The following is a 22237-nucleotide window of genomic DNA, read 5'->3' on the forward strand; positions in this document are numbered from 1 at the left end:
CTGGTATTTTTCAAAGAATTATCTGCGTTTTTTCATCGATTTTGTTGCAACAAGTCCCCTTTTTGTTCGTCAACCGGTCCTCTATGGATCCACGATGTAGTTATTTTTTTAACTTGATCGTTTCACTGTTGCAGCTAATTGTTAATTAAGTGAAAAAACTTTTTCATTCATAATTTCTGAGGGAATGAGTTTAAAGGAAAATCTACGTGGTGAATTCGTAGAGGATCGGTTGAGGAACAAAATGAGACTTGGTGCAATAGAATCGGTTAAAAAATGGAGATGATTCTTTGAAAAATAGCTGTGAAAATGTGTCGTCATGGAAATTTGCATCTATCAGTTGATAGTTTTGCAAAACTATCATTTTTAATATTTTTTCAACAATAATGCGTTAATCGGTACGCTGAACTTGGTCTAAAAGCGTTTTGTAAATTTAGCACACACTTAAGTAGCATGCAGTACAGGAGTTACCTTAAAACTCTGAATTTCAACACTTTATCAAGAAAATCGTTTCGCGAATGATCTACCTTAAGAAGTTTCATAAATTTAGTCAGAAAAATTGAATCCAGCGAATTTTAATTCCGGAAATTGCGAAATTGGGACCGACCAAGTTCAACTTTTTGCTACGATCAAGCTCCAGCTCATTTCGGAGACTTTTCATCGCCGCGCCTCTCCGCCAATAGAAAAAAGCCTATTCGCTCGCTCGGAAGGATCGTGCCGTCGTCTATCAATCACAAACACTCTCTGGAATACAAAATAATGAATTCGCTCGAGTATATCGTGTTATGAAACGTTCTGTAATGGGCTTTTATCGCTGCAACGCTGGGAGATATCTCTTCGCGATACACTCGATAGTCCACATGTCTCAATCGCATGCACACAAAGTGCGTGAAAAAAATCGTGCAAATAACGAGTTGCGTGCGTAATAGTGGCGCGCGGAATATCTTGAGAGTGTGAGCAAACACTTTTGTTGTGTTTAATCAAAGTTCGCCATTTTTGTCAGACGCACCAATTTTATGAGAGCGATATAGCGCGCACTTTTTTCTTTTCTACGATTAATTGCGCTGTTTCGCAAGTGAAACGACTTGCGAATCGATTGCGGAATCAAATTAACCGATTGTTCCGCTGCTTGCTAAACTTTTGGTGCACATTTTCGCAACTCGACGATCAAAACTCTGTTGCGATGCGCAGAACTTTTTACTGGCGAGGTGAATTCACCAAATTTCGTCACTCCCCTTCAAATCGCTGCGTCGCTCATCACATTCGTCGATCTTCAAAGCGAATGAGCCTGGAAAATCGAGGAACGAACTTTCCTCGCATTTTCTGTCATTGTCATTAGCGTGAAATTCACTGTAAAATTTACCGCATTATATTTGACTATGCGGAGACAAGATAACGAGAAAAGCATGCATTCCTTCGAGACACTAAAATTTTAAATGTATTGCAAAATGTTGAGTTTCGTAACAGTTGATATTGCGAAAAGGACGTCAAAATTAAATACTCCCATAAAAGTTCCTTCTTGGAACAACAAATATTATTTAATTTATAGGAATATTTCATTTTTTCCCATAATGTCGTGGATTGCAGCTCGTCGTCGCGCTGTCGAGAGGAAAGAAAGAATTTTTGGCGCAGTTCCTCACTTCCGAACGGAATGTAAGAAGCATCAGCGTATCTCTGGAATGCCTCCCAGCAGAAACCGCCTTAAACTTAGAAAAAGGTTATTTCCGTAGATTGTTAGAGAGTACATGGAAAGATTAACTTGGATCAATAAATATTATCAGTATTCATTAATTAATTGCGTACCGATCAACAAAACTGTAGAACAAACAGAATTGTACGAAAGATGTAAAATCGGCTGTGCGCCAAAGGACAAGTCCTAGATTCTTCTATTAAAATTCTGTTCTATCTTTACTCGGGATAAATTTACAAATTTAATTGGCTCCCTGTAATGTTTGAAGACTTGAAAAAAACGTTAGTTTTCAGCATTTCCGGTGAGCATCGATCCGGTGAGGTCTGAAAACCAGCAGCATCGACGCGAAGTGATAAGTTTTTCAGAAAATTTCCGAAAAAATGGGGAAAAAGGATAAAAGCTGGTGGAGAAACGAGCGAGGATCGTGCGCACCGCGTAAAATTTAAAAGTACAGAGAGCGTGTCACGCCGTCGAGGAGGAGCGAACTGCGGCGCTCACGTGTTCATGGGGTCACACACGCACTCTCGTCGTACTTATATAACGCGTGGCTCCTCCGGTTGGGTGCTCCAAAGAGTGGCGAATGCGGCTCGATGCACGCGCCCGGCGAATATAATCAGCTCTTCGATATTTCGCCGCGTCATCGTTTATTTTCATGTTGTATTTCATTGTTTAAGGATAAGCCAGCAAATAAAACGGGCGCGTGTGCGCGCGTGAGATGCTCCCGCGGCTGAGCGAGCCTCGCGTATCTCCGCGCTCGCGGTCCCTGCCTCCCATTCCTATATCTATATTTCCTGTATAAAACGCATAGTTGCAACGCTGCGGCGCAGAGCGTCGCCGACGTCGCGGGGGTTCGCTTCTTTTGGTACGAGAAGCGCGCGCTAACCGCGAGAAAATCGCAGTCATGAATGAAACTTACGAAAAGCAAGTCGCACCAACTTGCCTCCTCGCAACCACCGCTCGATCTTTCGTCAATAATTTCGCTAAGTTCTTCTACGCTATCGATCCGAGTGACACCACCTACGAATTTTATCACCGGGTCCCGGATTACCAACAGCAGGTACACACCACTTTCGGTGCCTTTTTTTGTTCACCTTCTTTTATATTCTACGCGCTTCTACACTGCTTCGAGTTAATCTATTAATAATTAAGCTGCGAATGTCCCCGATCGCTTTCCAGCCTCGCTTCGCTCTGCTCGAGCCTTTGTATCGCGGTGCTAACGCTCGCCGTTTATCCTCGGTGCGCAATACGATTTCAAGCCATTTTCGAGGCACCGATTTCCGAGAGGGAAAAGACTCTTTCGGTGGGACAATTTATCTGAAATCCTGGTTTTATAGAATTTTTGAAATATCGAATCGAAGATCAATCTGGACTGGAAAAGGGAATTTGGATATGACAAACGTTTGAAAATGATTTCTCGCTCGTTTTGAACATTTTTTTTATTCCGCTGATTTCCCCTCGTCTTTTGTCCGATTGGTCTGGCAAGGGAACGATTTACTTGCTTATACGAATCGTTGTTGGCGCATGGAAGCGTATTTTCATCGAGTTATTTCCCCTTTGACCGAGAATTTGATTGCTCACATTCGTAGGAAAACCACGAAAATACACGGAGCTGGAACGACTTTCGTTTTCATAGCACAAAAAATGACGAATAATTTGTAAAAAAATGTAGAAAAAATCGGGTATTCCTGACCGGAAATTCGTGACGAAGGAACGTGAATTTGGAGAAGTGTAATTTCTTTGGAAAAATCATCTTCCCGCTTGATAATTTGAAGAACTTGCTCTCGATCTATTCGAATTTCGAAAATACTAATATTTTTACTTGAATTCGAGCTCTCGAGAAAAATCTGAAAGTGTAAACAGAGAGAATGCGGACCGACGAATGCGAGCAAAGAGCGTCGCTATCAGAGCGCATTCACCTCGAGTTTGCATTAAAAAATCGCATTCGCAAGCATAATTACAAAGTGCACAAAAGTATCCCGGGATCCGTGTTGATTCAGCTGATAAACTCGTGCGTGCAAACACTCGTTTACCGAAAGAATAATCATGCGAAAAGATTTGATCGCGCGGTTACTTCGCTTCGATTATCCAAGTTGATGTTTATCGAAAAATACCCGAGCTTCGATTGCAACGAAAATAGAAACGGCGAAGAGCTTTCGGGGACGACGGAGCGTCGATTTGTTTTTTGCATCGAGAAATAACGCAACGCGTTGAGATTGCTCTACATCGAGCGACGAAAAATTATAGTACTTTGGATCCTTGTCATACTTGACTGACCTCCTTAACAACGCCTCTATCATTCGTTGTCTTTTATCGCTGACCTACTAATCCTCGCTTATACTGTTTCAAATCTTAGAGCCCGTCAATCATCATCGAACATTTGTTGCCTCGTTCATCATTATCAAAATTAATGTTCTTTTGCTCGACGTTCGTGCCGCCTCTCAAAATCCCCACGAACGAAACGAGTCGAGTGAAAAAAACTCTCGAAATAAATTTCTGGGTTTGGTTTTAAACTTTGAAAAATCAGCGCGATGCGAAGAATTTTCCTGCGGCTTTGGTTGGCTCCTGAAAGTTTTCTGTTCCTTAATTATAATCGAAGCACGATTAAGAGCAATTGATACGATTTTCACGATTCATTAAATGGCACAATTGGATTGCGCTTGAGGGAAAATTAATGGAAATAAACACGATAAAAGGCAAACGCAACAAATGTCTTTCCCTCTTTCATAACGCAGGTCTGGCTGTCTTTCTTCGTCCTCATTATCCTGGAAAATGTGATACTGTACGCTAAAAAAGAAAACTCCTTTCGTCTCAACGATCACGTCACGTCTCTTTCCCACTGGATATTTCAAGAATCTGGACGGTAAGCGTAGGTAACGCTTTGCAATTCAATTCATTATATACGCATACGTTGTACACTGTATAATAATAATTTACATAAGAACATCGTTATCGTCACTTTTCATTGCCGTTTAAATTCACATCAGTATCGACTCGCCGGACTTGCGGCTACTTTTTTTACTGGCGTCATTATCTTTCACTATTGCACGTGTCTCCTCCATTCTATTTCGAGATGTCAAAAAGTGACGAGAACTTTTTTCTCATCGGAGAGACGACGACGATTGATTGAAGGAACGCGGGACCAAAAAATCGCTCGAAATAATATGAGAATCGAAAATAACTTAGAAAAGGAAAAAGCTAAGAAATTCAAGTCACTTCCTGATTCGTTTGGTCCAATTTCTGCGCTTCCTGCCCACGATTTCGATAGTGAAAAAAATAGATGAATTTGCAATAATGGAAACTTTGAAAAATTTCAATGATTCTTTTCCCTCATCCAATGTATTTATCCAAAAATCATAAAAAATGGGATTCTTTTCAAAATTTCTTTCTTTTTTACATTTCCCGATTCTCCTTTTTCTCATAAATTTAGTTTTCACGCTTTTGAACAATGCCGTGTATGTCGTGCTCCGTTTTTTGGGCAAAGAAATATTTTTCCCCCAATCCCTGAAAATTCCTGTAGCCTTCTTCGTCGCTGAGATGAAACACGCGAAGTTTTCCAAGCTTCTAAAAACCACAATACTTCCTCAGGTCCCCGTTTTGTCTCGGCCTTCCCCTAATCGTCGATGCCAATTAATTTCAGCGTCCTCTTCCGTGGTGCCGAGTACTGCGCTTATATTTATCTCTACGAGAACTATCGGGTATGGAGCCTGCCTTGGGACTCTGTGTGGACTTGGTACGTCACTGCAATCGGGGTGGATTTTTGCTACTACTGGGTCCACCGAGCGAATCACGGTACACATTTATTCTGCCTTCGAAACTGCGTCTTTGCCTGGGGAGAGGCTGAGAAAAAGTCATGAAAATGTTGGTTTTGTGGTTCTCATCCCTGCCAATCGGCACTGTTCGCAGAGTTGCACTTCCTGTGGGCTCATCACCAGGTCCATCACAGCAGCGAGGAGTTTAATTTGGTGGTTGGGCTCCGGCAGTCCGTGCTGCAGCATTGGTGCAGCTTCGTAAGTGCTTTCAGCTTTTTTGGCAAAAGTTTCGTTCCGTAATAGTGCTCGATTTGCTGTCGAACGAAAATCACATCGCTCGAGATCGCAGTGAGCTTTGAGAAGAGAGAAACCGAGCTGAAGAAAAAAGTTTCGAGCAGAAAATAAAGTTTTAAGCAGTAGCTTCGAAATGATGTTTGCAATTGATTGCGAAGGGGAATATTTCGAATTATTTTCAGGTATTTTACCTACCGCTGGCACTGTTCATTCCGCCTTCCCATTACGTCGCTCATCACCAATTCAATTTGATCTATCAACTGTGGATCCACACGACGCTCATCGACGACCTCGGGCCCCTTGAATTCTTCTTCAACACGCCGAAGCACCATCGCGTTCACCATGGCAAGTGCCTGTGCCCATTTCGCATGGTTTTTTCAACGCGTTTCACTTTGAATTTAGATTCGATTTTGAGTGAGATTCGATTTTTTATGAATTTCATTGTTTTGACAGGATGCAATTTGTATTGCTTGGACAAAAATTACGGCGGCGTGCTCATCATATGGGACAGAATTTTCGGCACTTTCATGGCCCCACGGGACCAGAAAGATATTATTTATGGACTTGTCGTCAGCCCGAGAACTTTCAATCCACTGTACTTGCAAGTAAGGGATGAACGCGATTTTCCCTTTTCAATTCACTCGTCGAAATAAATTTTATCCGTTCCCATGACTCTTTGTTTCTACTCGTCGTTTAAGGGAATCTCGATTTTCGCTGCTTCACTGTTCGATCTGTTTCCGTAGATATTTTACGCGAAAGCGATGATCGAAAAGAGCTTGAGCCAAAAAACCGTGGAGGACAAACTGGCCGTGCTTTGGAAGGGTCCGAGTTGGTTTCCCGGAGCGCCTCGTCTCGGTCTCGACGAATTCAAGATCAACGTGAGTGTAATATTGCCTCGAAAATGAAATCCGCTTTCCGAAATTCGACGTCGAGCGATTTTTTTGAGCGGTGCGTTCTCAGAGTGCTGTACGACGAATGTACGAACGCGCCGCGCGTAAGAAACCGTGGAAATGTTTCCACGTGAAAATATTCGCTGACATTAGCCTCCGCGCGTTATTTTTCATTAGAATATTAGTGCGGGAATGGTGATCGCTAAAAAATGTTAATCCGCAACGAGCCGACTGACAATTATCGATTTGACAAATGGCTCAATTAAAATGTGAGCCACGCACGTTACGCGGGGAAGCAATTTAGGAATCGTTTCTCAATATAAAGCAAAAAATGAGAGTGCATTAGCATTAAAGTTGACCGCGTAATGCTCGAGCAAAAGAGCGCCGACTTGAAAATATCTTTGTACAAATAATTACGTGTTTCGAAGGATTTATACTTGTTTAACTTTACGTAATTCTTCGTGTATCAAGAACGCAAATGCATCGGTGCATTTAATGCATAAATCCTTCGCTGTTTGTCCCACTCCAATTATCTGGTCTATCCGTTCTTGTTATCCAAGTATAAAATTAGTGCTTAAACCGGTTCTCGGCGACGATGCTCTTGACAGCGAGTACTTTGGTGAGCTCTTCAATCTCGTATCGAATTGCTCGAAAAATCGACCTCCTTGAAATCGAAACTCGACAGAATTCTCACCATCGTTTCTCTCCTCAGGTCACTTCCCGCATCAAATACGACAGGTATTTGCCATCGTGGCAAAGTTTCTACGTAACTTTGCACTTCTGCATCGTCTTTTACGTGCATCTACAATTTTACGAGGAGAGGCGGGTAAGTTCGATGACCCAGAGAGCCTAGTCCTTCGGTGTGCTTTGGCAAACTCGTTTCGAAAAGATCGCGGATCGTTGAAGCTTTCTCGTCGGTTTATCGTCTTCGAAACGCCCATTGATTTTACTCCTCTTTTCAATTGTTTCTATCGTCATTTGATTATGAAATAATTTAACCGAAAATTCAATCGAATCGAGCGTGTGTTGAAAAATTACTTTTTCTCAGTGCGATTTTTCGGGACTTTTTCTGAATTTTCTTCTGGTACTGGAGGGAAATTCATTGAACCGTTTTTGCATTGCCGAATCGCGGTTCTCCGATCATTTTTCATCTTTTTTTTGGGCCTAAATTAGAAAATAGATAAAAAAAAAACTATTGAAGCAAATCCACATTGAGCGATCGATTTTTTCTGACGATTTTTTGCATCTTTTATTCGAACCTGAAGAGCAGCAAATGATTTCAGGAAATCAACTTGCTGACCAGCCTCTCGATAGTGCTGAACAACTTGTTCAGCCTCACCGCAATTGGTCTCATATTCGACGAGTACGAGCACGCCGATATCGTCGAGTTTATACGATGCACAATCAACCTTTTGCTGTTCGAGAGCTATCGAAGCGTGAGAACCTCGAACGACATTATTTACTACGTTTATCTGGCATCGTGGTACCTCTGGATCGCCCATTTCTTTCGAAGGATTAAACGCGATTAGGTCGCTCTTAAGTTTTAAGCAATTCGTCGATCCACCGTTAGAACAACCTCGCAGATCCTCGTCCAGATTTCGAACTGGAAAAACGCAGTCGCAATTCGATGGACCTGTTGCCAAATCGAGAACTGCGTTTCGATTCACCTTCCCGTGTTCGGTAAGCCACTTGCATTCAAATTTTACAATCCTTCAAATCTCTGGTCAAACAAAATCTCCGAAGTTTTTTCACGAACTTTGCTTCCAATTTTCAACAATTTATTGTCGTCGCTTTTATGCAAAATTTCGCAAATTTGAGAACGTTGACAGCCCGTGGAATTCCGATTTTGATTAGTTTTTATGATTTCCATCGAATCATTCGTTGTCGATCATTTTTTCTGTGAATTTCAAACCCCCCGTTATAAAAAATAAGAAAATTTCAGTGAATCAAGTCAAATTTTTGTTCGATTAATTCTCTTTCGAATGAAGATACTCTGGAAAAGTGATGAGCGTATCAAAAATAAAAATCCGTTTTTTTTCAGATAAATTTAACCCGTTTGGCGTAAGACGCGAAGATATTCGAGACGAGGAATCGTAAAAGTAGGAAAAACCACATAACCACATTGGTGCGAGTTACCGTGCACGCAGTTTTATTTATAAGTCGAGACTGTCTATATGTAAATACCGAGTGTGAGTGTTCCGAGTGTGTGTGTTCGATTCGAGGCTTGGGAAGCATCTTCGAAGAGCCTCGATCAAATATAAGAGTGATTATTTATTGATAAATCGATAGCGAAGTAGAATGATCGTTTGCGATGCGGAATAATAATAGTGAGTGATTTTTTACTGTGAATAAAAGAAAGTGCATTTGAGAGATGTTTGTGGATCGACCTATAACCGTCGATTACGAGCGACGAGGTCGACCGAGATAAGAGCAAGTCGAGAAAAATAATGAAAAATAAAGAACTGTAAATGTTTGAGCGTTTTCATGAAATTTATTGAATTATCTTTCATTTTTTACCAGCATCGTAGCGTATCGAGGGAAACGGAGCATAGTTTCTGGGGTCAAATAAAACCGACCCCCCGGTCGTTCCAGGCGTCGAATCACTTCGCTCGTAACTCTGATCTCGGATAATAATCAACTTTCATTTTATTATCAGATGTACAAAATTAATGTATACTGCGCGCTGGAATCGTAGACGAAGACTGCATTACAACTTGATTTCCCTGAGATAATTCTATCAAAGGAAAAATCTACTGATTCTTCACATGGTACGAAAGAGTTGCTGAATTTACGTTCTACCATCCAGAAGTATTGGAAACGATGATTAAACAAGCAGCGATGAAAAAATTAGCAGCGATTATCTTGTTCTCTTTCTTCAGCCTCCGTGCACAAGTCGAGCAAGCATTTTTCAAAGATCATACAAACTTTGCTATAAATTGGAAAGAAAACAAGAATCCAATACGTTTTCGTTCGCCACTCCCAGCAACACTTTTCTCACCGATGCACAAAGCGATAACACTACCGAACAAAAACATGAGCAAAACACGATGATTTTTTTGTCTCCTGGCTGCTATCCGGCTCGGTTATAAATCGTCATTTCAATTTTCAATAATTTCGTTACGTTTACGAAAAACACGGAGACTCGAGAGAGTCTCGCTGCTCTCATATTTTTATCATTATCGTACAAATAGAACGTCCGTCGATCGCGTTTTTAAAATATAAACATACAAATGCAACGTAATAATGCTCGGTAAAAAGTTTTCAAACAATTAAGCAAAATATTGCGACGATAATTACTGTCGTAAACACACCGATATTCGTTATATTATATATATATATATATATTTATATATATTTCATATATATTTATCTAATATATATATAATACCAGAATAGGATACAATGCTTAAAACTACGAGCCACTTTCATTCCACCTATAATCTCATTTGCTCAACAATTTCTTAATATTCTCAATATCGTAACTATCATGAATTTTCGTTTCTCATTGTTCCAAGCATTTACGCGGATTTAGAAGTATTTATTACGAGGATTGGTCACCTGCAACGTCACACGTCAGGACTCGATCCTCCCTTACGATTCAAATCGAACGATGATAAACTAACGCATTAGTGTTAATAATATCGTGTAATAAAATCCTATTTCGTCGTGAATCTCGGACGAAATTCTTGGCTCGTTCGAGAGCCAGTTTCTCGTCGCGTTTCCAAGCTTTAGCCTTCGCACACGTGCACATAAGCCGTTGATTCTTCTCCCATTTTGTAGTTACCACACACATTGAGAGCTTTTCTCGTATATTCTCCTCTTGAAAATCCTTTTCATAGTGCTCGATCTGAAAATGATAAAATAGGGTAACAGTCCGGAGTCGAACGAGGCGAATTTGGGGGGGATTAAAATGAGGAAAAACAAACCTCACGGGCATTTTACGATTCACTCATCGACGGTGACCTCGTTTTGCCGTTGTTGGTTATTTTTGTATCGGTTGTGGAGCAAGTTTGCTCGACAGAATCGTCGAAAGATCCTTTCAAGTGATAACTGCCGTTATCGGAGCTCTTGTCGTGCGAATCCGCGTCCGGCTGTTGTTCGACGAGTGGCATTTCGAGGGAGTCCGAAGAGATTCGTCTGTTGCTGCCGAACCGATCGTTGCTCGTTTCGATTTGAGTTTCCCGCGGGTCTCTGACGTTGTTCAGAGAATCGGAGCTCAAAGAAGGGAAATCTATGGTAGTTTTCATCTCCAGAGAATCGGAGCTTCGACAGAGGGGATTGTGCTTCTTGTCGACGTTCTCCTCCAGCTCGAGGGAGTCGGTGCTGGTTTCCATGAGGTTGGTGTCGCCCGGTCTCGGTGGCGAGTCCTCTCGCTCCGGATCCGGCACGACGCTGACGACGGCGCTAGGAACGTTTTCAACTTTTTCGGCATCAGCGGTTATCTCGATTTGGGATATGTCTTCGGTGGTGTCATCCTGGCGGTCGAATTTCTCAACGTTGGCTTGCGCTATTCGTATTATTTCGTCGATTTCCATAATTCTCTTTTCGTAATCGTCGGAGCCGGAAGTACTCGGATTGAAGGAGCCGGTCGCGCTCACAGGCTCGGCCGCTGCTTTCGGTCGCGGTAGGTTCTCGAGCTTGTAACGATTTTCGGGGCTCTCGTGATCCAGAAGATCCTCTTCCTCTCGGGCGCGGAGCTCGATCAGGTGAGCCTCGCGACAGGCTTTTTCCAGGCCCTCGAAGTCCTTCAAGGAGGAGAGCGATATGTCGTCGCCGTGTCCGGAGCGGCTGGTGACGTAACGCCTCGGGAGGCTTCCGTTGTTGACGGACTCCTGGGAGCCGCACTGTAACTTGCGCGAATTTTCCATCGCGACGGCGCTCTCCAGGGACTCGAACTCTTGGAGGGAGCTCAAGGAAACGTTGTCGTGTTCGATGGGTTTGGAGAAAGTTTTCTTACCCGCGAGAACATCGAAGTCGGTCGCACTGCCGTAGCTCCCCCGCATGCTCCCGACGCTGCCGATCGAGCCTTTGTGGCTTCCCAAGCTACCGAACCTGCTGCTGCCGGCTTCGAAATCGGTGATTTCCTCTTCTTTTATATCCTCGAGCCTTCCGCGATCGTAATCGAGGTCGTAGCCCCGAGGATCGGCCTGGAATTGCATCTCCATCCACTTTTTACTGCCTTCGAAGTTCTCGTCGTCGGAAAGGGACTGGGAATATTGATCGTCCGCGTTCGAGGCCATCGGCGGACTTTCCTCCGACTCGAAATCGAAGAGCTCGTTGTTTCTCGGTAGCGCCTGACTCGTCGGCGCGGCTTCACCCTCGTCCTTCGTTTCCGCGGCAATCAAGTTCTCCAGTTCCCTGTCGTACTTCTTGTTGATGCTTTGCGAGGTCGATCCGATGCTTATGCTCTTACCCTCGGAATCGAACTCCTCGGCTTCCCTTCCGACTTCCTCGATCACGACGAAATCATCGATGATGTCGGGCTTGTCGACGAGCTCGAAGGAATCGCTGTCCGGGGAATGGCGGTCGAGTTTCTGGTCTTTTTCGATCACCGTTTCGAACGACATCGCTCCGGAAGTCGAGGACGTCGTGCTCGCTTGATGGAGCAAAGTTCCTATCGATCCGGGGGCCGCGTCACCCCCGGGAACATCCGTCTCTCCCAGCGGCATATCCGCTTCCGTGCTAGTCGTGAATTCCAGCAATTCTTGCCTAGTCTCCTCCGCTTCGGTTTCTTCCTCGGCTTCGAGGTGAGTGTCGAGTAAGGGAGCGTCGGTTTGGGGAGCGACGCCCTCGATGAGGACCTCCGGCACATCGGTCTTGGACTCCATCGACGAGAAACTCTTGTCGTAAGCTTCGCTGGTCAGGTCGGTGCTCATGAAAATGGAATCGGTCCTAAAAGCTTCCTCGTCCTCGGCGACGGTGTCGCTGGGCAACTGCTCGGTGGTGCATTCGTCGAATCGCGTTTCCTCCTCCGGCCCTCCCTCTTCCTCGTTGGTGGCTTCCTCGCCTTCGGCAGCTGCTTCGTCCATGATCTGTTGGAAGATCATTTCCGAAGAGCGTTTCATGCGACAGGGGAGGTCGTCGCTGGTTTTGTCGAAAGCGTCATCCATGGCGATCTCGCTGCTCGAGGAGTCGGACTCTTTGTCCTCGTCGAGAATCCCCTCGAGATTCTCCTCCATCTGATCCTTCTCGCCGTCCTCCTCCTGCTCGTCCTCCGCTTCCGAGGCTACGAGAGTCTCGGAAAGCTCACCGGCGCTGTCGATGCTGCCGAGATGACCGGAGCTCAGGGAGTTGAGGGACTTCATCGATTCACGAGAACTCAGGGTGCTGACGGCGCTCTGGTACTCCTGCGACGTCGGCCTCGACGCGGACGAATGCTCGATCGACATGAGCGCCGTTTCGTACTCGGAGACCGTCCCGGATGGGAGAGTCGAGTGCAGCGCCTCGATGTCCGAAGAACTCGGTCTGCTGCCACTCCCGATTTCGTAGTCGCAGGATTGGTAATTGCTGCTGTCCCCGGAACTCGAGCCCGCGTCACTTTCCGAGGTGACTTTTTTCGATGTCCGCGCGGGCTTGGGCCGACGCCGCGGGGCCGGTTGAGGAGTCAGGAGCGTCGCTCCCTCGTCTTTGCTCTCGGCGTCCGAGCTCGATCGAGTGGCGGCGACCGGTTGCGAGGTCGCTGTGGCCTCGGCGCTGGTCTCCTTGTCGCTCGTTTCGAGGATTTTAATAAAATTACCTTTTCCACTGGAGTCGGTACTGGATTGAGATTTTTCTTCGAAACTTTTGTCCCCCGTTTTGCTGCTTTTCGATCTCCCCTCGGGGGAGACTTTTTCCTCGGACTCGGAAGCAGCTTTGTCCTCGGGATCAACTCTCCGGGGCTTCGCGACCGGAGACCCCTCCGGTTTGCCGGCGGCTGCTTTCTGCTCGACCTGCTCGAACGAAGGAGCTTTGTACAAAAATGGCAAATCGTTCGGTATCGTTTCGGGCTCGAGCTTGAACTGGAACTCCGACGGTGAGTCTTTTATCTGGAACACCGTTTCAGAGTTCTCGCTCAATTCTTCGATGAGATCCTGCTTCGCGGCTTCCAGAGATTCCTTCACCTCGGCGATCTCTTTTTTGACGACTTGATCGAGAACCGTTATCGCGTACCGGGCGCTGAGATCAACGCTCGGCAAATCTTCCTTCTTCCCCTTGTCGCTGCTCAATACTTTTTCACGAATTTCCAAAACGCCCCCCCCGGCTTTCGATTCATCGGAATAAGTCTTTCGAGCTTTGCTCGGCGACGTCTGCTTCAGACCTCGCAACGAAACGTCGCTCTTCGCTTCGTCCACGGTCCTCCGGGAGGCTGCGACAATCTCTTCTTTTTTTTCTGCCGGCTCGCTCGATACCGCAATTGGTTCGAGCTCCGGTTCCTTTGCTTTTTCCTCCAAACGCGTCTCCGTCGTCGCAGCCTCTTCCGGCTCCCCAGCTTCCGTTTTATCCTCTACGAGCAACTTCGGCACCTCGATAGAAACGTCGCCGACACTCGCGTCGCCCGTTTCCTCTGGTGCAGTGGATTCCAGCGAGGGGTCAACGCGGGCCGAAAAGTCCGGGGTTTTACGGCCTCCTTTTTCAGCCTTCTCCGAATCGTAAGTGTACTTCGACTCGTCTCGATCTTCCGTGGGTGTTTTGGCCTCGTATTCCCTCTTCAGAGTGTCTATGAGTTCCTGACAGCTTATGTCCAGCCGATTTTCAACGAGTTCGCTCTCAAAGTCCTGCTCGGGGACGGCGGTGACGGTGAACTTGGAGGAGGGCGTTGTCGCGACGACCTCGGAAGAATCTTTTTCAACGAAGGTTTCCCTCACCGAATCGACGGTGCTAACGTCCTCGGAAGACCGCGTTACGGATTCCTGCTCGTCCACGGATCCGTCTCGAGAGGAAGTTCGACTTCGTTGCCTCGCGAGGGAGCGTTGGTACTCCTCGAGCTCCTTGTCGAACGCCTGGGAGGGCTGCAGCGGCTCCGAGACTTCGATCTTCTCGTCGCCGATCATCCAGTTGACGGGTTTTATCTCGAGCTCTTTGAGCCTCAACCGGGGCGAGAGGATCGCAGGGCTCACGGACTCGTCGCTCTCGGTGCGTCTGACGATCAGGTTCGCCAGGGATTTCGCCTTCCCCATGTCCTTCGGCTTCTCGATCTTAGCGACGTCGAAAGAGAAATCCATTTTTATAGGGTCCGCAATAATATTGCGATCCTGGCAGATTTCGTCGAGGGAATCGAACGCCGGACTCTCGTGAATCGTCGCGACTTGGATCGGCTCTTGAATCTGCTTCGTCTGCTCCGCCTTTTCCGATGATTTCGCCCTGGGCTCGTCCATCTCTGAAGAAGGTACCGAGTCCAAACCCGGCTCCTCCGACTTCCTCTCGATTCCTTGCTTCGCCGATTCGACGTCGTTCGACTGCTCCGATTCCAACGAAACTTCGAGGTCGATCGGATCGGAAATGCTGCTCGGGCTCATCGTCATGTCGCGGTCGATCAACTTGGGCTGAGACGAGGACGAGGGGAAACTTTCCTCCTTGTCGTAGGGCGTCGACTCCTCGTCCTTCGTCAAATCCTCGCTGACGCTGATGCTCCCGCGGTCCGAAATTTTCTCGAGATTCTCTTCGTGCGATAGAATCACGGAGCGCAGCCGCTCCGGCAACATTTCGTTATCGTCCAACACTTGGGACTGACTCCTCGATCTTTTCTCCATTATGTCTTCGAACTTTTTCATCAAATCGTCGGCCATTTGGTCGTGGAATACCTCCGATTCTTTGGTGTCCATGTCCAAAGTGTTTTCCGAATAATCTTTGCTGTCGCTGTCCGAAGTGTCGAGCTGCTTGATGCCCTCCAGGCTCGCCGACCTCTTCGCTATTTCCGTTTGTATCGATTCTATTATGGTTTCGGCAATGTTCCGAGCCTCCAATTCTTTCACCATTTGCTCTTGACGCTCCTCCGGCGTTTGCGCTACCGTCCCAGCCTCGGACTCGACTTTACCGGCTGGCCTTGCCTCCGATCGACATTCCTTGGTTCCCAGGTCGGCGGGGAGCACGACGTGCGCCTCCGAAACGGTGCGCTCCTCGGACCGCCGCTCGTTGATCACCGCTCTCTTCATTTCCTCGTCGAAATCGAGAGGCTCGCGTTGGTCTGACTCTCTTTCGATTCTTAACCGAGCATCGATCTCACGCTCTTTGAGGAGACTCGAGTCCGTCGCTTGGATAAATGTTCCTCCGTCGTCCGCCAGCGATTGCAATCTCTGCTCATCCTTCTCGACCTTGTTACATTTCTTGGCAGCTGCCTCGACGCTCTGCTTACCGTCCTTTAGCGTCATCGAGATTTCTTCGAGTCCGAGAACGTCGGATTTTTGCGACTCCAGTTGCTTGTCGTAGAGCACTTCTCGAGGAGTTTCTTTGGTCGTGGTCGATTCGGTCAATTTCTCTTTGAGCTTGTGATCGGACTGCTCGTGTTTGAAAAATGTTTCCGGCTCTTTGGTAGCGTCCGAAGAGGTTATCTGTTTCGTTTCGGTCAACGCTTTGTGGTCGATCTTCGAAGTGACGACGGACGTGTCCTGTTTTATTTTCGTCTCGGCTTCCTCGAATATCTTCTCGGCGTCGATCGTCTGAGCGACGAAAGTTTTGCTGATCGTTTTCGTCGTCGTTTCGGAAGTGAGTTTTTGGTAATGCTGCGACGAAAGCTTTTCCGTTGTTTTTATCTCCGTCAAAATCTCTTTCGGCGAATCTTTTCGAGCTTCCTTCTCCTGACCTTTGCTCAATGCCGTGGGTTTCGGAATGCGGGACTCGAACTCCTTCTTCGGGGACGTGACTCCCTCGCCCGACGGAGATCGATCCCATGCCGCCGATTTTTCCGTCGGCGACTCTCCCCTCTTACTCGCCCCCGGTTCTTTCTCTTTTTCAACTTTTGTCGCTACCCGAGTCGGTATCTGAGAATCCTTCTTTACAGGCTTTGATTCCTCGCGGAATTTCAAGCTCGTTTTCTCGTCGAAACTCTCCTTGGGCGATCTCATTTCTTCCCTCGAAACTGACTTCGCTGACGGGGAAACCGGAATTTTACTGGACGCGAATTCTTTCTCTTTTTCGATCGGCGGCGATGTTATTTCTTCCTCGGAAACCGACTTTGCTGCCGGCGGAATGGGGATTTTACTGGGCGCAGGCTCCTTTTCTTTTTCCATCTTCGGCGACGTTATTTCTTCCCCGGAAACCGATTTTGCTGGCGGCGAGACCGGGATTTTGCTGGGCGCAACTTCTTTCTCCTTTTCAAGTTTGGGCATTGATATCGGAATGCGAGAATCCTTTTTCATCAGTTTCGATTCCTCTTGGAGCTTGAGAGTATCTTTTTCGGACGGGCTGGTAGATTCTTTGTCGTAAATTTTGGTATCTCGTTCGCTGCTAAACTTGTCTGTTGCAAGGCTCACTTGTGGTTCCAATGGCAATTCTTGTTTCGTTTCAGTCTCCTCCGAAGGCACTTTCTTCGCTTCAGATTTGGTGGGAACGTCGGGCTTTATTTTCCGAGGTATCATAGAAGGAGGCGAATCCTCTTTGGCTGGTTTGATCGATTCCTCGTGTTGAGACGCGACTGGCTGAGCTTTAGCGTCTCGCGAAGATTCCAAAGTTTCTTCTCGTATCGGCGATTGATCCTCCTCGCGTTTATCAACGACGAAAGCTGTTTTATCGAGGGATTTGTACACTCGATCGCTGCTTTCCAATTCCTCGTGGCTGAGCTTAGCCTCATGTTGCAAAAATTCTGTGCAAATTTTCCGATGCGCATCCAAATCGGGTTGAGCTATGTCCTTGAGCTTGAGAGACTCGGGTGGGAATTCCGATTCTTTTGGAAGGGCTGAAGATTTGTCTTGGTCGAAAGTTCTGGCTTTGGAGTCTTTGGACTCAATTTCTTTCTCCAATTCATTTTCTTCCGCCTCTTTAATTTTATCGTCGGAAACTTGGTCAGGTTCCTGCTGATCGGAATCTTCGCCCGCGTCGATGTCCAGCGTCTTAGCCTCGTTTCTCTCGTGCTCGCGGAGGCTGCTTCTCGTTTTTTCAAACTTGCAATCGTCCCCGGCGAAGAATTTGTCTCTTCTGATCGATTCGCTCAGGTTCCAATCGTCCTTTTCGATTTTCCGATCTATTTCCGTGTCCCATTTGACCTTGTCGGCTCTGTCGGGGGCCGATTGGCCGGAAAGGTTGCTGGGTAATTTGGCGAACTGTTCTTTGATGGATTCTTGAGTAATGAGCTTCGAAGTTGGTCGGGAAGTGGAGAGCTCCTTCTGTATCTGTTCCTCGAAGTAGTGGGCCTTTTCGGCAACGGAACATTCCGAAATATCCGGAATATTGAGGTCTTCCATGGTTTCCGATCTCTCCGGAACGATTTCGGCGGTTTCTTCCTCGGAAACGATGTTCTGTATGCAACACTCGCTGTCGCTCTCGTTAACCGTAATTTGGGAAGTTCTCGACATTTCGGACTCGGAGCGCTGATAATTTTCTCGCTTTCTCGTAATGTCCTCCCAGAACTTTCGCTTCTCCGTGTAAGTTTGTTTCTCGTTAGTGGGCGATAGTTCGTCCCGATGGCTTACGTTACTGGGATAACTAGCATCTACAGATTCTATGGGAGAAGCCGCTTTTTGTGCAAAGGATTCGTGGATAGTAGCGGCATCTAGAACAACCAAGAATTTTCTTCATGTTATTTATTCGCTTTTTCATTATTTATTTAGGACGCAACGTAACGATACATTTTTTCGATTACATTTTACGTACTGGATATATGCGTGTATTTTTTTTTACTTTTTTCACGCGTCTTTCTTCAAACGTTTTTGATAAAACCTTTCGTTTGTCTCGCGGTAAGATATTCTCAACGTCAATCAAATATTTGGCGTACAATAATAACACGAATTATAATTATTATAATCTCGATCATATATATTTGCATTTATATATTTAAATGTATATATTCAATATTATATTGATTTGTACACAACAAATTGGCGTTGCAAGCGTGGACGTGGCAAAAAAAATCTCACAGCTCGATGCTCGTTGAGCTTTTAACTGTTTAGTTAAATGTAGTTTTGTTTTTTTTTTTTTTCTTAGGTAACACATACAGCGCACGGACGTATTTTAATAGTGATTTATATTTCGATTTTTTAATATCCCATTTGGTTGTCTATGATAATGTTGAGGACGGCATTTCTGTCTGCAAGTAACATCAGAAAGTTTTGATAAATTTTAACTCGTGCCTCGAAATACATTGGTGAGAATAAAACAGAACGATCGAAAAGAGAGCATAGAAGTGAAATTAACGTTTGGAATGATGCATGTTGGAAATCAAACTTGTGATTCGATGTCGTTCTCTCTTTGTTTTACCGTACAAAATGAAGTATGGAAATGCAATTGCCAAATGTTTACTTTACACGAAGAAACAAAGGAACGGGTACAATTTATTTTCATCCAACACACGTGCCAAATTATGGGGGCCGAACAAGCAGTTGCGATCGATTTTTGAACGCACACATGACCATTCCGAAAAGAATGGTCGGTGAGACGCGTGGTGCAAAGAGAAAGCTCGAATAAATCTCCGCCTAATTCACGTGACTAGAATCGTTTTCAACAATCCACCTAACGATGACGATTCCCATTTTTCCCCATTTTCGAATATCCCTCGATAATTCGCCTGTTCTTTCGACCTCGAATCGACGGAAAAAAGAATGCTTTTCTAGATCTCTCGCGGAAGGTCTGCGATACGAACAGAAAAATTGGGGACGACGGAAGAGAGTTTTTCGTCGTTTGGAAAAAAAAACCTCGAAGAGCGAGTCCATTTTCGGCGTGCCGCGTGACTGTGAAGTGACGATTTAAGAGCGAAGAAGCAATAACGAGAAGTCGATTGTCCTTTCTCTTTCGGTTGCTAACTCCGTGGAAATAAAAGTACGAAAACGGTTGAAAGTTCTGCTACCGGGAGCGGTCGATCGACTCGCTCATTAATCGACGTCCTCGACGTCGGTGTGGCAATCGCTGATGTCATTGTCAGAGACGTCTTTAACGGTGAGAGAATTGTCCATTTTGTTGATATTTTTCATGACGATTTGTGAGGCAGCGAGAAGATCAAAGTCCTCGAGCATTTCGCGCTGTCCGCAAGCACCCTCCTGGACGTCTTCCTCGTCGGAGGCGTCCATGTCTTCGCTGTCGGTCGTTGGCATTATGACGATGTCTGGGGTATCGGTGAACTCTTTGGCCTCGGCGCCGCCGCAATCGAAGGACATTTGGTTTCGCACCTCGATCGAAAAAGGACCGTCACCTTCCTTCGTAGTGATTGTCCCACCGCTGAAGTCGCAGAGGATGTCGCTCCTGGCCGCGACGTAAATCGGACTCGGTTCGTCACCCTCGTCGTTGGAAAAGTCCTCGCAGTCGGTTTCCCCCTGATAACAATTATCTTGGAGGACGACGAGGCCTCTGTTGCCGGCGGTTTTACAAACACCCTCGACCTCGGGCTCGCTCGTGTAGATCTCGTCGACGTCGGTTAAATTCTCGACGAAGCTACCGCGGCGCGAAGTCCCCGTTGACGCGTTACCGAAGCCCTGCAACTGAGGATTCTCGATTTCGTTGTCGGCCGACGCGTTGTCGCCGCCCTCCAACGTCACGGAGATCGTCGGGTTCTGCGCGTCGATTTTACGCACGATTTTACCCGGACTCGAATTTCTCGTATGAGCGTTTATCAGCGTCAACTCGCCCTCGGAATCCGTGTCGGAAAAGTGTAACGAGCTGTTGTTCATCATCGCGTTCAATCTCCTCCGCGTCGAACGCGCTTTGCGCTTCGTTTTCGTGCCCGGCGTGAGATCGTTCCTCGACCTCGAGGGACTCGGACTCTCCTGCTTTCTCGTCTCCTCCGGCCCGACTTTACAATCGATCTGCTTCAGACCCTCCAACTTCTCGGCGCTCTCCACGACCTCTTCGACACCTCTCGATTCCTCCTCAGCCATCTTGGCCTCGCCTCAACGACAGCTCCTCGCTCCTTCTATAATTCTGAGCTCCGAATTCGTCGGACTGGCAAACGAACCGATTGCGAAAACGAGACTACGAATTTCGGTTATACAATAATGCAAATACCTGCAACGAAAAATTCAATGGGAAGTAGTTACGAGACTCCGAGATCACAATCGCGACGTCAAACTTTTCCGAAGTTACAGTCACTCACGTTTCAAATGCTCCTCAATACTCCTTTTCGATTACCACCGAAATTCCTTCGTTTCCGATTATAAAATCACAACTCACTGCCCGAACAACTGCTCTCTTCTGACTAACGATGCTTCCGCGACCCTGTGACAATTTGTTGATGCTCTTACCTTCAATTAAATTAACGAAGCCACACTCGAACTCCCCCTAACAGGATTTCGCTTTTTCCCCTTCAATGAAAATATAGAAACCGAGACGATCCCGAGGCCCGCTCAAAATCTCTGTACAGTCGTATCCAATATTTCACTAATTAATCCGATCGTCGATAAATTTCGGCTTCTCCGCCTATTTTAATGCAATTGGACTACCAAACGTTTTTCCTCTCTTGGTTTAATTCTTCGAGCAGATTTCTTTGAGCTCGTTGATGGACGAAAATCGCTGTCTACATCGAGAAAACTTCGTCTCTCGCGGGATCAAATTTCGTTGTCTCCAAACAGAAAATCGAATTCCCAAATTCTTGAATTGAATAATTCAGGAAATCCTTCGGTGACACGTCACTTTTGGACTCAACCCAGAAAATCGAATGAAGGAACGATCGATCCGAGAATAAAGCCACGGAAAAAGATTGCCAGAATTAGCTGATGATTTTTCGATTGGAAATCACGTGACAAGGTCCGCACTGAATTTTTAACCAACACTGAACACTCGCCACGAAGACACAGAGCGAAAAGAGATTGAGGATTTCTCACTTTCGCTTCGCATTGACTCGCAAGCCGAGCGTTGGTCTCAAGTCGAGATTTAATTGTTCCGTTTCCCTCAATCGGACGTGAATGCTCGTAAGAACGGCTAAAAAAATCTCCTGTTCGAACAATTATTCGTAGTTTTGTTTTCGGGATGAAAAAAGCTTTCTTTTTGCACCTCGCGGCTATAATTCGAGGCAATTGATGCGTGTAAATTGCTTTGTCGTGCATAATTATCGAAAAAAAATCATTTTGGTCTTAAACCACGTACCTGTCTGTTCTTTTTGCAAAATATCAGTAATGAATTTTGATTCCGACGGTGACGAGGACTTTGGTCTATCGCCCTTTTCCCCCTCGTGCTTCGTATACGCGCTCTCGTAACGATCAATTTTTCGTTCTGTCACGTTGGAATCTTCGTACTCTGTCATAAAGAGACGCGATGAGTTTTTCGGCTCAGAATTACCCTCAATTTTTTGCTTTACTCGATTCTTTAAGGAGGGAATCATTTCGACCGTACAATTCGGATAAAATCCTATTCATTCAACATTTTCACGGACAAATGATTAAGTTGCAAATGCTTTTATGATTGAATACATTGTCCCACAAGAAATATCGTTCACGAAAGCCTTCGTGAAATGAAAAATATGTAAGGATGAGAATGGTTCGAAAAATGTCGGAACAAAAATG

The 22237-nt window shown here is 45.8% G+C and overlaps 3 protein-coding genes across 10 annotated transcripts in view; 1 reads left to right on the top strand and 2 right to left on the bottom strand.

Moving 5' to 3' along the window:
• Positions 1-2517: 2517 nt before the first annotated feature.
• LOC122407123 (alkylglycerol monooxygenase-like) lies at positions 2518-9093 on the top strand. 2 transcript variants are annotated; one of them, XM_043413130.1, is made up of 10 exons: positions 2519-2744; positions 4420-4547; positions 5325-5476; positions 5591-5694; positions 5913-6075; positions 6184-6335; positions 6474-6608; positions 7333-7446; positions 7904-8300; positions 8662-9093. In XM_043413130.1, the coding sequence occupies exons 1-9, from the start codon at positions 2589-2591 to the stop codon at positions 8147-8149; spliced, it is 1350 nt and encodes a 449-aa protein (XP_043269065.1). In that variant the 5' UTR covers positions 2519-2588; the 3' UTR covers positions 8150-8300; positions 8662-9093. The 2 variants fall into 2 exon arrangements, with proteins under 2 accessions (XP_043269066.1, XP_043269065.1); XM_043413131.1 differs by lacking the exon at positions 4420-4547 and having other exon boundaries at positions 2518-2744.
• A 150-nt stretch (positions 9094-9243) lies between these two features.
• LOC122407122 (ankyrin-2-like) overlaps positions 9244-22237 on the bottom strand; it is a 32011-nt gene continuing 19017 nt past the window's right edge. For 6 of the 7 annotated variants that reach the window (XM_043413127.1, XM_043413124.1, XM_043413123.1 and 3 more), the window contains 3 exons: positions 21822-21971; positions 10547-18303; positions 9244-10467 (listed from right to left, as the gene is read on the bottom strand). In XM_043413127.1, the coding sequence (XP_043269062.1) occupies positions 10559-18303; positions 21822-21971 (7895 nt within the window). In that variant the 3' untranslated portion in view covers positions 9244-10467; positions 10547-10558. The remainder of the gene's footprint in view (positions 10468-10546; positions 18304-21821; positions 21972-22237) is intronic. The other variant, XM_043413128.1, reaches the window with a different exon arrangement.
• On the bottom strand, positions 18320-20991 carry LOC122407125 (uncharacterized). Its single transcript, XM_043413132.1, has 2 exons — positions 20833-20991; positions 18320-20744 (listed from the first exon to the last, which is right to left on the bottom strand). The coding sequence occupies exon 2, from the start codon at positions 20615-20617 to the stop codon at positions 19619-19621; it is 999 nt and encodes a 332-aa protein (XP_043269067.1). The 5' UTR covers positions 20618-20744; positions 20833-20991; the 3' UTR covers positions 18320-19618.

The sequence above is a fragment of the Venturia canescens genome, chromosome 2 (genome assembly GCF_019457755.1).
Source record: "Venturia canescens isolate UGA chromosome 2, ASM1945775v1, whole genome shotgun sequence".
Taxonomy (NCBI): Eukaryota; Metazoa; Arthropoda; class Insecta; order Hymenoptera; family Ichneumonidae; genus Venturia; species Venturia canescens.

Bases quoted from the DNA above. Each gene is read 5' to 3' on its own strand.
- LOC122407125 (XM_043413132.1), bottom strand. From the start codon at position 20,617: ATGGCTGAGGAGGAATCGAGAGGTGTCGAAGAGGTCGTGGAGAGCGCC.
- LOC122407123 (XM_043413130.1), top strand. From the start codon at position 2,589: ATGAATGAAACTTACGAAAAGCAAGTCGCACCAACTTGCCTCCTCGCA. The intron at 6,076-6,183 runs GCAAGTGCCTGT...TTGTTTTGACAG, and splicing joins GCACCATCGCGTTCACCATG to GATGCAATTTGTATTGCTTG. The intron at 6,609-7,332 runs GTGAGTGTAATA...TTCTCTCCTCAG, and splicing joins TCGACGAATTCAAGATCAAC to GTCACTTCCCGCATCAAATA.